Source organism: Pocillopora damicornis, chromosome 1, assembly GCF_964200805.1.
Source record: "Pocillopora damicornis chromosome 1, jaPocDami1.2, whole genome shotgun sequence".
Classification (NCBI taxonomy): Eukaryota; Metazoa; Cnidaria; class Anthozoa; order Scleractinia; family Pocilloporidae; genus Pocillopora; species Pocillopora damicornis.
Genome location: NC_142670.1, coordinates 6,807,277 through 6,821,065, shown reverse-complemented (window position 1 = coordinate 6,821,065; position 13,789 = coordinate 6,807,277). Strand labels below are relative to the sequence as shown.

Genomic DNA, 13,789 nt, shown 5'->3' with positions numbered 1-13,789 from the left:
AAATTAGGTAAACGTGTCAACAAAGTGAAAATTTTAACCCCAGAACCACGACGACTACGATTTCTTGATCACGTATGGAAACGAAACCTCGTCAACGACACGATTAATTATTCTGGTTTTCTTAAACGCTATCGAACATCAATCCACAAAACTTGACACGGTAATCGTCGACAGTGAATAAATTTTTGTCTTCAAATGTTTGAACTACGTATCTACAAGGTGGTTAGTAGTATCATTTCTAACTGGTCATCTATCAGAGTTTAGTTTTAGTAGATATACCTATTTCTGCGATGACGGACAAAATGGGCACGATGTTTGAGTGTTTACATCGTGCGTTGGAAGATAAAAACGTGGGCTCAGCGAAAACAGATATTGAAGCAGAATTCTGTTGTGTAGGGCTTGAACACTCGACCTCCCGCACAGCATGGCGCCTTACAATCTAAGCAGGCAGCGGTTTAATGACTATCACATCAGAAAAAGAAAAAAAATGTAGGACGTTTATGTCATTGTGCTATACTCGGGATTAATGAAAATGAAAACCTAAAAGATCTTGTATGAGGCCCAGTCTACACTTGGCGTATAAATAGTGAAACAGCATAGCTACAAGATACAATCAGGCATCACGAAATAAACAATGATACACGATTTTCTGTTTCGAGTTCGATGAGCTCATATTCAGCTTCTTCAATACTGCTGGTGTTACCAATTGTACCGTTTACCAGAATAAGTCAATGAGGACCCATTGCCGTGAATGAGATAAACGGGTGTTGACTATAGATACAAATGGAAATAATTTGAGACATGAGACAAAAGAATGAAAGAAATATCGATATTATTTACTCGTCACGAACGCAGGACCGAATCGTAGACCATCGGATTTTGCGATCTGAAGTTCTCCCATATAGCTATAGATTTCTCGTTAATGAGCCGTGACATACAATGGATACATGAAGGATCATCCTGCTTAGATCATCAATGTCAAAAGTTTCATCTCTTAAAATACATAATGATAGAAAGGAAATTTCAAGCTCTTTCTTGACAATGTAAAAAATCATTTTTAACCGACGACCGAAAAAAAAACCCTATCCGTCCGATCAGGTTAAACGACAGGTTAAATAACAATGCTGACATGAAGATAAACATACCAGACCTTATTTATCTTCTCATGAAGGATTTACGAAGCTGCAGCATTTCTGATTCCAGTATCAAGTGCGTCACTTGTCTGTACGAACTGTTGTACAATTATTTATGGCCTCGCTTACTGCATCCAAACTCAGCAGACAACTCTGGAGCTCAAAGAGACAGAGAGCTAGGGCCTCAGATTTCTCTTCCAACTTAAAGACAACTGGTTCAGTAGCAATCTATTTATAAAACTCCTGTAAGATGCACTGAGGGTTTCTGTACACAAAGATGCATGGAGTGCATAGATTTAACAAATTTTGAATATCTTCCTCGGATATTTCTTTAAGAACAGCACTTATGGTATTCGCTTTAATTCTTTCCAAGACGCGAAACGATTTAAACATTTTTTTCTCCAGATAAAACGAGAAGTCTAGTATTTTTCTTGGAAAAGCACTTTATTGGAGTTAAATTTATTGCAAGTATTCTTGAGGTGAGGCAAGATAATGAAGAAATATGTAGCATATTATAATCGAAAGACGAGAAAAAAAAAAGTATACATAAAGAATACATATTATTGGTGTGATTTCTTTAGCTTTGTATCTCTCTCTCGTGATTCTTGCAGCTGACAACAATCAAATTTAATTTGAGTTGAATTTCCCGGTTTATTGTTATCAGATGTGAAAATATTTCAATGGTTTCTCTTATTTGACTCGTGGTTTAATAGTCTGCACGCAATGCAATTTCCTTAAGCCTTAAATTCCTAGAAGTGATATAACTTGTAACTTGTCCCCGCAATATCAATAAATTATCCAACAAACAAGTAATTAATCAGAATACTTAAAGTTTTATCAGGTAGAATTCGTTATCTTTGAACTAACACAAAATTTCCGTATCAATTTTGAAATGAAACATGTAGCAGCTAGAGGGGAGAATTAACAATTAGATCACGGGGGTTAAAGGTTTAACTGAGTGTGATCATTATGCGGCAGAAGCGCGTGATGGGCATGTGACAGAGCTAGATAACATTCTTTATATAATCAGCTCTTGTCAATATCAAAACCAGCAAATATCTCTCGAAAACAAACGAAGTTTGAAACAAAGATTGAGGTTGAAAAAAAAATACACAATCCCTTCGTTTCTTTTGATATCGTAATATTCGCGATATATAGAAATAAGGTAAAGGTAATATGGTTGCTGGTGAAATACCAGAATTTTTACAGTTTCCGAAACTTGACATCTCCACTGCAGGCTGTAAATGTGCCATTTATATCATCACATATATAGGTATCAAGGTCGTCATTAGAACCGAGTTTTTTAACATGACAGTAATACTTTCCATGTGGACTGTTTTTTTTAATTGTTTTTTTTTTACCTGAAGCTGAATTCAGTACTTTTTTAAAATAAATGGTTCTTGTTATGAGAAATTGTCGTATTCCAATGTCCGAAATTGAATTGGTTTTCCGGCGAGCTGAGTTTCGGTGTAGCGGATCTCTGTAATCGATGCTCTTATTTAAAAAATTGTATTGGATTCAAATTTTCGATCAATATCTTTTGAATCAAAAGGATGATACATGTCGTCCTATGGATACGAATTTATCCGCTTGAATTGAATTATCTATTTGAAGAAGTGAAAGATGTCATGTACACTGGATGGTAAAATTCGAATCCACGCGCGGTTATCTAATACCTCATATATGCGTGTGCATTACTGAACAAATGTGAGCCAAGAAGGCTGTACATCGGCCAATTTCCCTCACTACATTTTAAGCCGGGACCGAGACGAAGGCTTCGTCAGCAACGGATCAAAGGATGTATCACACGATAACAAAATACATTTATGCACCACAGAATTACCAAACGAATCTGCCAGTTTCGTTGTGATTTTTGTTTTGTTTTTTTTTCATTTAGGACGAATCTGTGACCTCTGTTTTAAACAAAAATGCTGGAAAAGCTTTTATTCATTGGACAAAAATATATTGTTTAGTTACGAAATTATACGAGGTATTCAACAAGCTACAAGCATTTCTTTTTTTCCTTCTGTGGGGAATCAAAGTGGAAACAAAAGAAAACACATTTTGCACTCTTGGGTAGCCGATCAGAGCACAGCTTTCCTGCTCGCTCGCGGGTCCCACCTTAACGTATAAGCAGCAGAAAAATTGGTCTTTTATTGCATTATTTTTGATCCATGCCTACCGAGTACAACTAGGTTGTTTATTGAAACTCCGCACTTTGATAAGAGACAGCCCTGAACGACGTTTCATCAGATGAGACTACGAAAACAAACAAATAAACAAACAATTGAAAAAACAAACATGACACAACCCGCGGAACTTGACTGGAGCTGTCACGCAATCACAATAGCGTGACGGAGGAAACTTTGAGATTCTCATTCTTTCTCTATGATTAAGTATAAAATGTTTTCTTTAGGTTACTTTCATCTGAGTCTCCTCTTTTGATTTTAAACAATGTAGCGCAGTACAATCGATTCTATTTTATTTCTAGCTATGGCAGAAAGCAGCCTCCCAGCAACGGGAGAAAAACTGGAGGTGAAAAATGAGTTTCCAGCCACAGGTGAGAAAAAGCAACAGGGAGACACTTCGTTGTGGTGATTTTGTACTGTTTGTTAATTAAGTATATCTTGATTCTGGTGCAAAATTTTTTGGATCATTTCGAATTAAACGTTTTAAAGGAATCCATTTAATACGTCAGTATTAGAACGCTAGTTGTAATTGCACATAGTTGTGATCACTAACAAAGTTGAAATATCTTCTCGGTAATTTCAGCAACAGAGGAAAGTCAAGTAACGTCAAGTGACGCTGAACTGGATGTATACAATGACCCTTTAAGAGGTAAGAAAACCAGGTGAAGTTTTTTTTGAAAGACGTCCCAGTGAAGTTTTTTTTGTCCTATTTACATCAAAATTTGCGTATGTTTTGTGAATGAGTTTTTGAAGCAGCAAAATATCTTAAAATTTCAAACTTTGTTACCAGTAAAATAAAAACGAAACAAAAAAATAATTTATTGCTCGATCCAATGGAGCAGAATACGATGACATCATTAATTATTTATAAGCCACAAAGCGGCAAATTTGAACGCGACTTCGCTTGGAAGAGCCCTAAATTAGAGAAGAATGGGTCCAACTTGGCCCACTAGGCTTTGTATAACTCAGTTTTCTGAGTTTTAGAAGTGCTTCCTTCCAAGTCAACGCACGGCGTTTTAAAGATTAAAGATGTAGCTACAATTTTCACCTAAAATGAATAATATTTGCTAAGTAGAAGTATTTTCCTTTTGAATTTGAAGATACTCTAAATTTCCTTTTTTTTTCAAAGTGAAAGTCGTTTTCGGCGAGAGAGAGCTGTTGGCTGAAAAAAATGGCAAACGGATAACTTTTTGAGGCCGCCACGAAGAAAGTATTTGACTAAAAGTTATGCTAACACCTGTTTGTCTGTTATTGTTCAATGCATGTTTGGCAGAAATTTTACTCAATTTGAGAATTCTACAGCGAAAAGGAGACATTTTGTCTCGGCCGTATCGCCTGTTTTGGTCTTCTAAATATTTCACGCCTCGTTAGACAGTTATGTCAACACCAGGCCCACGCTATAAACCACCAGTCAACAAAATATAGAACCCCTGACTTTCACATCAGGCAAAATGGCACTTCGCGGGAAAGCAGTACTTTCCCAATCAGATTTCTCCAGTTGGCCTCTAAGAGTATGTTCTCAATAGACAGTTACATGTATGAGAAAAACCAAGTGATCAAAAAACAACAGCGACAAAAAAACATTTTTTTTTTAGCGCACTTTTCTGAACGATGGGAAAACCACGAACCCTGGTCACTCTCAGCGCGATGTTTTTTTTTTTTTTTTTTAACAGAACATTCACAAGTTTTAACTTTTTCGTTCCTGGCTTTGCTCTGCTTTATGCACTAATTATGGGGTTTTATATTCTAACTTGATATTTGGGAAAACGTAACCGAGGTGTAAAAGGGTTTTTGGAAAATCTCTCTATCTAAATGTAAACCGAACAGACTTGATTTGCTTACAGCCAAGCTACAGCTAAAACCTCTAATAGAGCATGTGTATATTTTTAAACAAACAAAGAGCAAAGATAAACTCTTCTGAAGTGCGATTGTAAACAAAGTTGAGTTGAAATAGGAGCTCCCGGTAAAATTTTTGTTATTTTGGAAAACGTAAGCCAGTTGTAAAAGGAGTTTGTGAAAGCCTCTCGACCTAAATGTAAACCGAGAAACTTGAACTGGTAATAACCAAGCTGCAGCCCAGACTCTTAACAGCTTGCACACAAACAAAGTGTACAGATGAAGATTTAGATATATGAAAATTCACATACTTGCACTGCGGTGGAAAGATGAAATTAGAAGATCCACGCAGCTAAGAACACTACTGAAACTAGTAGTTGTTAGTAGGACCTGAAAAAAATTTCAGGCCCGTACGGGATTTGAACCCATGACCTCTGCGATACCGGTGCAGCGCTCTACCAATTGACTTGTACCCAATTCATTGACCAGCTCCCAGTTGGCTTGTTAGCTCAATTGGTAGAGCGCTGCACCGGTATCGCAGAGGTCATGGGTTCAAATCCCGTACGGGCCTGAAATTTTTTTCAGGTCCTACTTACAACTACTAGTTTCAGTAGTGTTCTTAGCTGCGAGGATCTTCTAATTTCAAAGTGTACAGATATTAAACTTTTCTAATTTTTCGTTTTTCATAACTCTAAGTTCATTTAACCTAAAAGTTTGTTTGGAAGTATAAAGTTTGCATCATCGGTCAAGGGCCGTATTACTCATTACTAAATCATTACTACATCATTAAAACGGTATGTTTTCAGGGATAGCGAAAGTATGTCTCGAGGAAGGTAACAAAGAATACAGACAAGGAGAAGCTAATAACGCGATAAACTCTTACACGGAAGGACTTCATGTGAACTGCAAAGATAAACGACTCAACGCAAAGCTTTACAGTAACAGGGCAACAGCTCATTTCCGTTTGGGTAACAATTTCATTTCTAAATATATAAATCTCTCATGCAGCGTTACAAGATAACGGAATACACAATCTGCATCAAGAAAAGAAAGAAGTTGAGCAACAGCAGAGGAAAAGCACAAATACATGAATCCCGCTTTAGTGGATGAAAATTAAGAAAAGAAATGATTCTCGTTATTAGACTGCAATTTAAGCAATTGTAATTTTTCAGGCTTCTTTGCTGCAATTTCATTGGATGAAACTTTTTTAAACCTCATTTCCTGAATCTCATAGCAAACTACATGGAATGTCTGGATGATGCAACAGTTGCTATTCAATTGGAACCCACTTTCATCAAAGCTATTAAGAAAGGTGGGTTTTTCAGACATAAGCCATCAACATTTTATTCTCTGATTTCGTCAAAAGAGGATTGTGTGGTTTGTGGCGGGTAACTGCACTCCAAGTGTCAATTGTATCTGGTGTGTCAATGTCTGTTATGTGGATATAAAGCATAAGAAAATGTCAATAAGCTCTCAAATACCGCTGCCTGGTTAGTTCACGTTGTAGAGCGCCGGAGGTCGAGGGTTCAAGCCTTGGACCGGACCATCACCCTGAGTCTTAAAATATCTGAGGGCAATGTGCTGCCGCCTAAGCTGTGACATCTGCAAATGGTTTGATATTCTTGTCACGGATATGGACGGAAAACTGTGAGCCCCGTTTCCAAAATCTTCTCTGTAACTATTAGCAGGGGACGTTACAAAACCCGAAAAAGAAGCACCTGAAAGATTCCCTATCAAGAGTTAAACTGCTCAATGCAGTCTTCCCGAAAACTTCCCCGAAAAATGCTGAAAAGTGCATAACAGCACATTAAAAGAAAGAATGCGCGAGATAAATTCGTCGTTATCATCATAAATTGAAGCTTAATTGGTAGCCGCTTTGTATTAGTTCCTTATTGTTCATTTTGAGTTCTTCCACAAGTTCAAATTTCCTTCATTATCACAATTTTTGTTCCCAGCTAAATGAAAAATTAAGTCCATTTTATCAATACGTTTATACCTTAACAGTGATAAATTACCTCGCACCACCAGTTATTCTCTCCTTTTCAGGAGCCAGAGCTTGTGTCGAACTTTGCTGGTATAAAGAAGCAAGGAGCTGGTTGCATATGGGATTGACCGTATCCTTTAACGAATGTTTCCAGCGTGATACGAGATGCAATGCGAATAATATTTCAAGAATAAAAAAATACGTTCCAGGCAGATTCTTCTACACATAATGCAAGCCATGTTCTCTTATACTGCACTGAGGAGTTTAAAGAAGCTAAAATATTATTAAGGAGTTCTTTCGATTGTTCGACGAAACTTTACTTAAAAGAAGAGGCCATATTAACTAATTCCCAGAGTTTCTGCTAAATGCCCCTCGTTTTTGTCTTGAGACGAGCATCACCATTTCGACCGAATCTAAATTAATAAATGCGCTTCAGAACTAGCTAACACTCTCGAATAACTTGAAATCAAATCTCTTCAAGAAAACCACACTCGAATTATCATTCCAATTTTAAGGTTTTATCCAACACTCTCATTATTTTTAAAACATATTTCCATTGTATGTTCGCAAATCCGCTCATGATATAGTTACCCTTGACACGTTTTAAGATTGACAGCAATAACGAACGTCTGCTTCAATTAAAAAGGAAATCGAATACTGAACTAAAGGTCAAAGCAAACACTTATGCTAGTCTCGGATGTACTTACCATAATGCTGCACAGTTCGATACTGCAATCGAGTACCATCAACTTCATCTAGAAATTGCTAAAGAAGTGGAAGACAAGGCCGGAGAGGGAAGAAGTTATGGCAATCTCGGCAACGCTTATCAAGGTCTAGGAGAGTTCAAAACAGCCATCAAGTACTATCAACGTCATCTAGAAATTGCTAAAGAAGTGGGAGACAAGGCCGGAGAGGGACGAAGTTATGGCAATCTCGGCAACGCTTATGAAAGTCTAGAAGAGTTCAAAACAGCCATCAAGTACCATCAGCAATGTCTAGAAATTGCTAAAGAAGTGGGAGACAAGGCCGGAGAGGGAAGAAGTTATGGCAATCTCGGCAACGCTTATCAAGGTCTAGGAGAGTTCAAAACAGCCATCAAGTACCATCAACGTGATCTAGAAATTGCTAAAGAAGTGGGAGACAAGGCCGGAGAGGGAAGAAGTTATGGCAATCTCGGCAACGCTTATCGCAGTCTAGGAGAGTTCAAAACAGCCATCAAGTACCATCAACGTGATCTAGAAATTGCTAAAGAAGTGGGAGACAAGGCCGGAGAGGGAAGAAGTTATTGCAATCTCGGCATCGTTTATAAAAGTCTAGGAGAGTTCAAAACAGCCATCAAGTACCATCAACGTCATCTAGAAATTGCTAAAGAAGTGGGAGACAAGGCCGGAGATGGACGAAGTTATGGCAATCTCGGCAACGCTTATCAAGGTCTAGGAGAGTTCAAAACAGCCATCAAGTACCATCAACGTCATCTAGAAATTGCGAAAGAAGTGGGAGACAAGGCCGGAGAGAGAAGAAGTTATTGCAATCTCGGCAACGCTTATCAACGTCTAGGAGAGTTCAAAACAGCCATCAAGTACCATCAACGTCATCTAGAAATTGCTAAAGAAGTGGGAGACAAGGCCGGAGAGGGAGCAAGTTATTGCAATCTCGGCAACGCTTATCAAGGTCTAGGAGAGTTCAAAACAGCCATCAAGTACTATCAACGTCATCTAGAAATTGCTAAAGAAGTGGGAGACAAGGCCGGAGAGGGAAAAAGTTATGGCAATCTCGGCAACGCTTATGACAGTCTAGGAGAGTTCAAAACAGCCATCAAGTACCATCAACGTGATCTAGAAATTGCTAAAGAAGTGGGAGACAAGGCCGGAGAGGGAAGAAGTTATGGCAATCTCGGCAACGCTTATCAAGGTCTAGGAGAGTTCAAAACAGCCATCAAGTACCATCAACGTGATCTAGAAATTGCTAAAGAAGTGGGAGACAAGGCCGGAGAGGGAAGAAGTTATTGCAATCTCGGCATCGCTTATAAAAGTCTAGGAGAGTTCAAAACAACCATCAAGTACCATCAACGTCATCTAGAAATTGCTAAAGAAGTGGGAGACAAGGCCGGAGAGGGACGAAGTTATGGCAATCTCGGCAACGCTTATCAAGGTCTAGGAGAGTTCAAAACAGCCATCAAGTACCATCAACGTGATCTAGAAATTGCTAAAGAAGTGGGAGACAAGGCCGGAGAGGGAAAAAGTTATGGCAATCTCGGCAACGCTTATGACAGTCTAGGAGAGTTCAAAACAGCCATCAAGTACCATCAACGTGATCTAGAAATTGCTAAAGAAGTGGGAGACAAGGCCGGAGAGGGAAGAAGTTATGGCAATCTCGGCAACGCTTATCAAGGTCTAGGAGAGTTCAAAACAGCCATCAAGTACCATCAACGTGATCTAGAAATTGCTAAAGAAGTGGGAGACAAGGCCGGAGAGGGAAGAAGTTATTGCAATCTCGGCATCGCTTATGACAGTCTAGGAGAGTTCAAAACAGCCATCAAGTACCATCAACGTCATCTAGAAATTGCTAAAGAAGTGGGAGACAAGGCCGGAGAGGGAAGAAGTTATGGCAATCTCGGCAACGCTTATCAAGGTCTAGGAGAGTTCAAAACAGCCATCAAGTACTATCAACGTCATCTAGAAATTTCGAAAGAAGTGGGAGACAAGGCCGGAGAGGGAGCAAGTTATTGCAATCTCGGCATCGCTTATCAACGTCTAGGAGAGTTCAAAACAGCCATCAAGTACCATCAACGTCATCTAGAAATTGCTAAAGAAGTGGGAGACAAGGCCGGAGAGGGAAAAAGTTATGGCAATCTCGGCAACGCTTATAGCAGTCTAGGAGAGTTCAAAACAGCCATCAAGTACTATCAACGTCATCTAGAAATTGCTAAAGAAGTAAGAGACAAGGCCGGAGAGGGAGCAAGTTATGGCAATCTCGGCATCGCTTATCACAGTCTAGGAGAGTTCAAAACAGCCATCAAGTACCATCAGCAATGTCTAGAAATTGCTAAAGAAGTGGGAGACAAGGCCGGAGAGGGAAAAAGTTATTGCAATCTCGGCAACGCTTATCGCAGTCTAGGAGAGTTCAAAACAGCCATCAAGTACCATCAACGTCATCTAGAAATTGCTAAAGAAGTGGGAGACAAGGCCGGAGAGGGAAAAAGTTATGGCAATCTCGGCAACGCTTACCGCAGTCTAAGAAAGTTCAAAACAGCCATCGAGTACCATCAGCAATGTCTAGAAATTGCTAAAGAAGTGGGAGACAAGGCCGGAGAGGGAGCAAGTTATTGCAATCTCGGCAACGATTATCAAGTTCTACGACAGTTCAAAACAGCAATGGATTACTATCAACGCACTCTAGAAATCGCTCAAGAAGTGGGAGACAAGGCCGGAGAGGGAAAAAGTTATGGCAATCTCGGCAACGCTTATCGCAGTCTAGGAGAGTTCAAAACAGCCATCAAGTACCATCAACGTCATCTAGAAATTGCTAAAGAAGTGGGAGACAAGCCTGGAGTGGCGCGCTCACTCTGTTCCCTTGGAGACCATTTTGAGTGCCAAGGAAATCTCATGATGGCCTTTGACTATTATTACTCAAGTGTAGAATTGTATGATGATATCAGGGCCAGTCTTCAACTCAACGATCAGTGGAAGATTACTTATCGTAATCTTTACCAAATAGCATACAAAGGTTTGTGGCGTATAAATCTCAAACGAGGTCAAGTTCTAAAGGCTCTTCTTGCCACAGAGAAAGGACGTGCTCAAGCTCTGAGAGATCTCATGACCACAAAATATCAGCCTGGAGATTCTTTAACGGAAGGCGCATCCCACATTTCTCTGAGGTGCGTTACATTGAGCACAGTTTTCATAGCTATTAATGGACCATGCGTTTACTTCTGGGTTTGCCTCAGTGAAGATAACATCCAGATGAAAAAGGTACACGTCAACGATTATAAGTTTGAGGATGAATTGGAACGTTTCATCCAGCTGCTGAACGAAACTACTCTGAAGGAGATCCGTGAAAGAGATACTGTTAAAATCGAAAATCTTCCTCCTGATTCGCCGACAGAAGAGGAAAAGGCCAATGATGTGATCCGAGTTGATGTGAGGCACTCCCAATCAAGTGCTTTAAAGAAGCTGCATGACATTATCGTTGCTCCTATTGCTGACCTGATCGAAGGCAACGAGATAACATTCGTTCCTGAGGGGCCATTTTGCTTTGTACCTTATGCAGCGTTGCTGGACTCCAAGTCATCATATCTGAGTGATTCTTGCACAATTCGTGTGCTTCCCTCTCTGACGACGTTGCAACTAATTCATGATTGTCCAGCTGACTTTCACATCAAGACTGGTGCATTGCTTGTCGGCGACCCATGTTTCAAAGATATCATCTATCAGGGAAGACGTTTGGAACAACTTCCAGGAGCAAGGGAAGAAGTGGAAATGATCGGACGTATCCTCAATGTTCCCCCCCTCACTGGAGAAATGGCAACAAAACATGAAGTTTTAAAACGAATATCATCAGTGGCCTTAGTTCACATAGCAGCACACGGTAAAATGGAAACTGGAGAAGTTATTCTAGCGCCAAACACCACAAGAGAAAACCCTCAGCCGCATGAGGAAGACTATCTACTGACGATGAAAGATGTCATAGAAGCTGGGTTGCGAGCTCGTCTGGTTGTACTTAGCTGCTGTCACACTGCTCGTGGGGAAGTCATGGCAGAGGGTGTGGTGGGCATGGCGCGTGCACTTTTGGGTGCCGGTGCTAGATCTGTTGTAGTAACCTTGTGGGCGATTGGCGACGAGGGAACCCTGGAGTTCATGAGTTTCTTCTACGATGCACTTGCCAAAGGCAAGAAAGCAAGTGAAGCTCTCAATCAGGCCATGAAGTGTATGAGAGAAATTGAAGAGTTCAAGGAGGTGATTTACTGGGCACCATTTGTACTCATTGGTGATGATGTCAACCTGGATGTCAAGGATATTAGAAGCCGAAACAAGTAAATATTCTGTTTATACATTCTATTTAATACAAAGTTACCTTAAATCGTAATTATAGCTTATCTATGAGCAATGATACTTGCGTGTTATTTTCCTTTCAGTTGGGTTACGATATTTAGTTTTTTCTCCGGCAAGTTGAGATGCAGTAAAATCAAGAGGACACGTTTACGATGATGACATTCTTTTTAGGAAACCTGATAGGAGTAAAAAAGCAAATTTCTTTTAAAACAATCCTTTTGTGCAATGTATCGTTTCATGTGCTATGAAATATTTTATGGCAACTCAACTATCCTTCCTAAACTTAGATTCTTTTATTTTTCAGTTAAGGCAGTGAGCATTGGAGCCCCAAGGAGTTTTAGAATACCCGCAAACGCTGATATTTGGACCATAAACCAGTAAGCTACCGATTAAATATTTGTCAAGAGTCTTCTTTTCAAAGCAGGAAGAACCAAAAGGCGACTAAAGTCAAGTTTAAGAAGAGAACGGATTTTCATTGATTCAAAAGTTGACTTTTTCCTTGTCTGAACTGCTCTTAAGAGCTTGATCTTTTATGTTCAGCTGAAACTACTGGTTTTTTTCACATAATGTCTTGAAATTATCATGAGTATCTATACAAAAGTTAATTTTTAATCTATGTATTACCTACTAAGCGGATTTGGGCGTTGCATTGGCGTCGAAGTTGAAAAGTCTTGAAAACGTTTCCAGAGTTTTTTTAGACTTTTACTCAATCGGTTTTTTTCTCATGAGTGATGTAAAGCTGTTACAGCCATGTGCGTGTGTGGAGAATTTCCATGGAAATTGGAAAATAATCAGTTGTCCGATTGCTCGATTATCTTAGTTTATGTCGGATGGGAATTGTGAGTAACTTTTCGATGATTTGTACCCAGTAATTGGTACTTAAAGTTAGTTTCTGCTGATCAGAATTTGGTTTATCTGGACCTAAAATGACAGATTTTGGCCGTAATGGCAAGGATTTAGTCTTGGTATTAGTTAATTTTCTGAGATTTCTCCTTTAATTTTGAATGCGATAAATTGTGTTCTTTTTTACAAGACGATCGATGCATTTTAAGTATATTTTTTAAACTAATCCTCCGAAGGCAAAACGAGAAGTTTTATCTTAATTTTAGTTACCGGCGTACACAGCATTAAAAGAAGCTCAGAACGAGCTAGAAAGTTGGAGCCAAATGATTTCATTTAGTTTCTCCGATTAGATTGTTTACTTATTATCTAAGTACAATAAACTAACTTTTAAATGTCAAACAATGAAACAAGTCGCTTGGTTTTTTGTTAGAATGGAAGAGGAAATCAATGACAAAGGGAAGAAAATTTCTGCATCAACCTGCATAAGCCACTTCTTGTCGTTTGAAGTAGTGAGCGCGCCTAAGTCTTATTCGCTTAATAACTTTTGCTCATTTCTTTGAATAGGTTTACAGAATGAGAGATAAACTTCGATGTTTTCTGACTCTATAACTGCTAATATCCATCTCGACGCACTTCTTTAGCACGTTATGCGACAGATATGATGTTTTGTTACATCTTGTCGTTTGAAGTAGTGAGCGCACCTGTGTCTAGTTCGCTCAACTATTGCCCATCTCTTTGGATAGAGTTATTAAA

At 39.2% G+C, this 13,789-nt stretch overlaps 1 protein-coding gene across 1 annotated transcript; it reads left to right on the top strand.

The window, feature by feature from the left end:
• Window positions 1–3,626: 3,626 nt before the first annotated feature.
• LOC149051658 (uncharacterized) lies at window positions 3,627–13,435 on the top strand. Its single transcript, XM_089183854.1, has 8 exons — window positions 3,627–3,693; window positions 3,906–3,971; window positions 5,965–6,126; window positions 6,393–6,470; window positions 7,205–7,272; window positions 7,751–8,213; window positions 8,574–12,174; window positions 12,498–13,435. The coding sequence occupies exons 1-8, from the start codon at window positions 3,627–3,629 to the stop codon at window positions 12,499–12,501; spliced, it is 4,509 nt and encodes a 1,502-aa protein (XP_089039980.1). The 3' UTR covers window positions 12,502–13,435.
• Window positions 13,436–13,789: the final 354 nt, after the last annotated feature.

Coding starts and splice junctions, on each gene's coding strand:
- LOC149051658 (XM_089183854.1), top strand. CDS start 3,627: ATGGCAGAAAGCAGCCTCCCAGCAACGGGAGAAAAACTGGAGGTGAAA. Junction 7,273..7,750: donor GGTTGCATATGGGATTGACC/GTATCCTTTAAC, acceptor ACACGTTTTAAG/ATTGACAGCAATAACGAACG. Junction 8,214..8,573: donor TCTCGGCAACGCTTATCAAG/GTCTAGGAGAGT, acceptor ACGCTTATCAAG/GTCTAGGAGAGTTCAAAACA.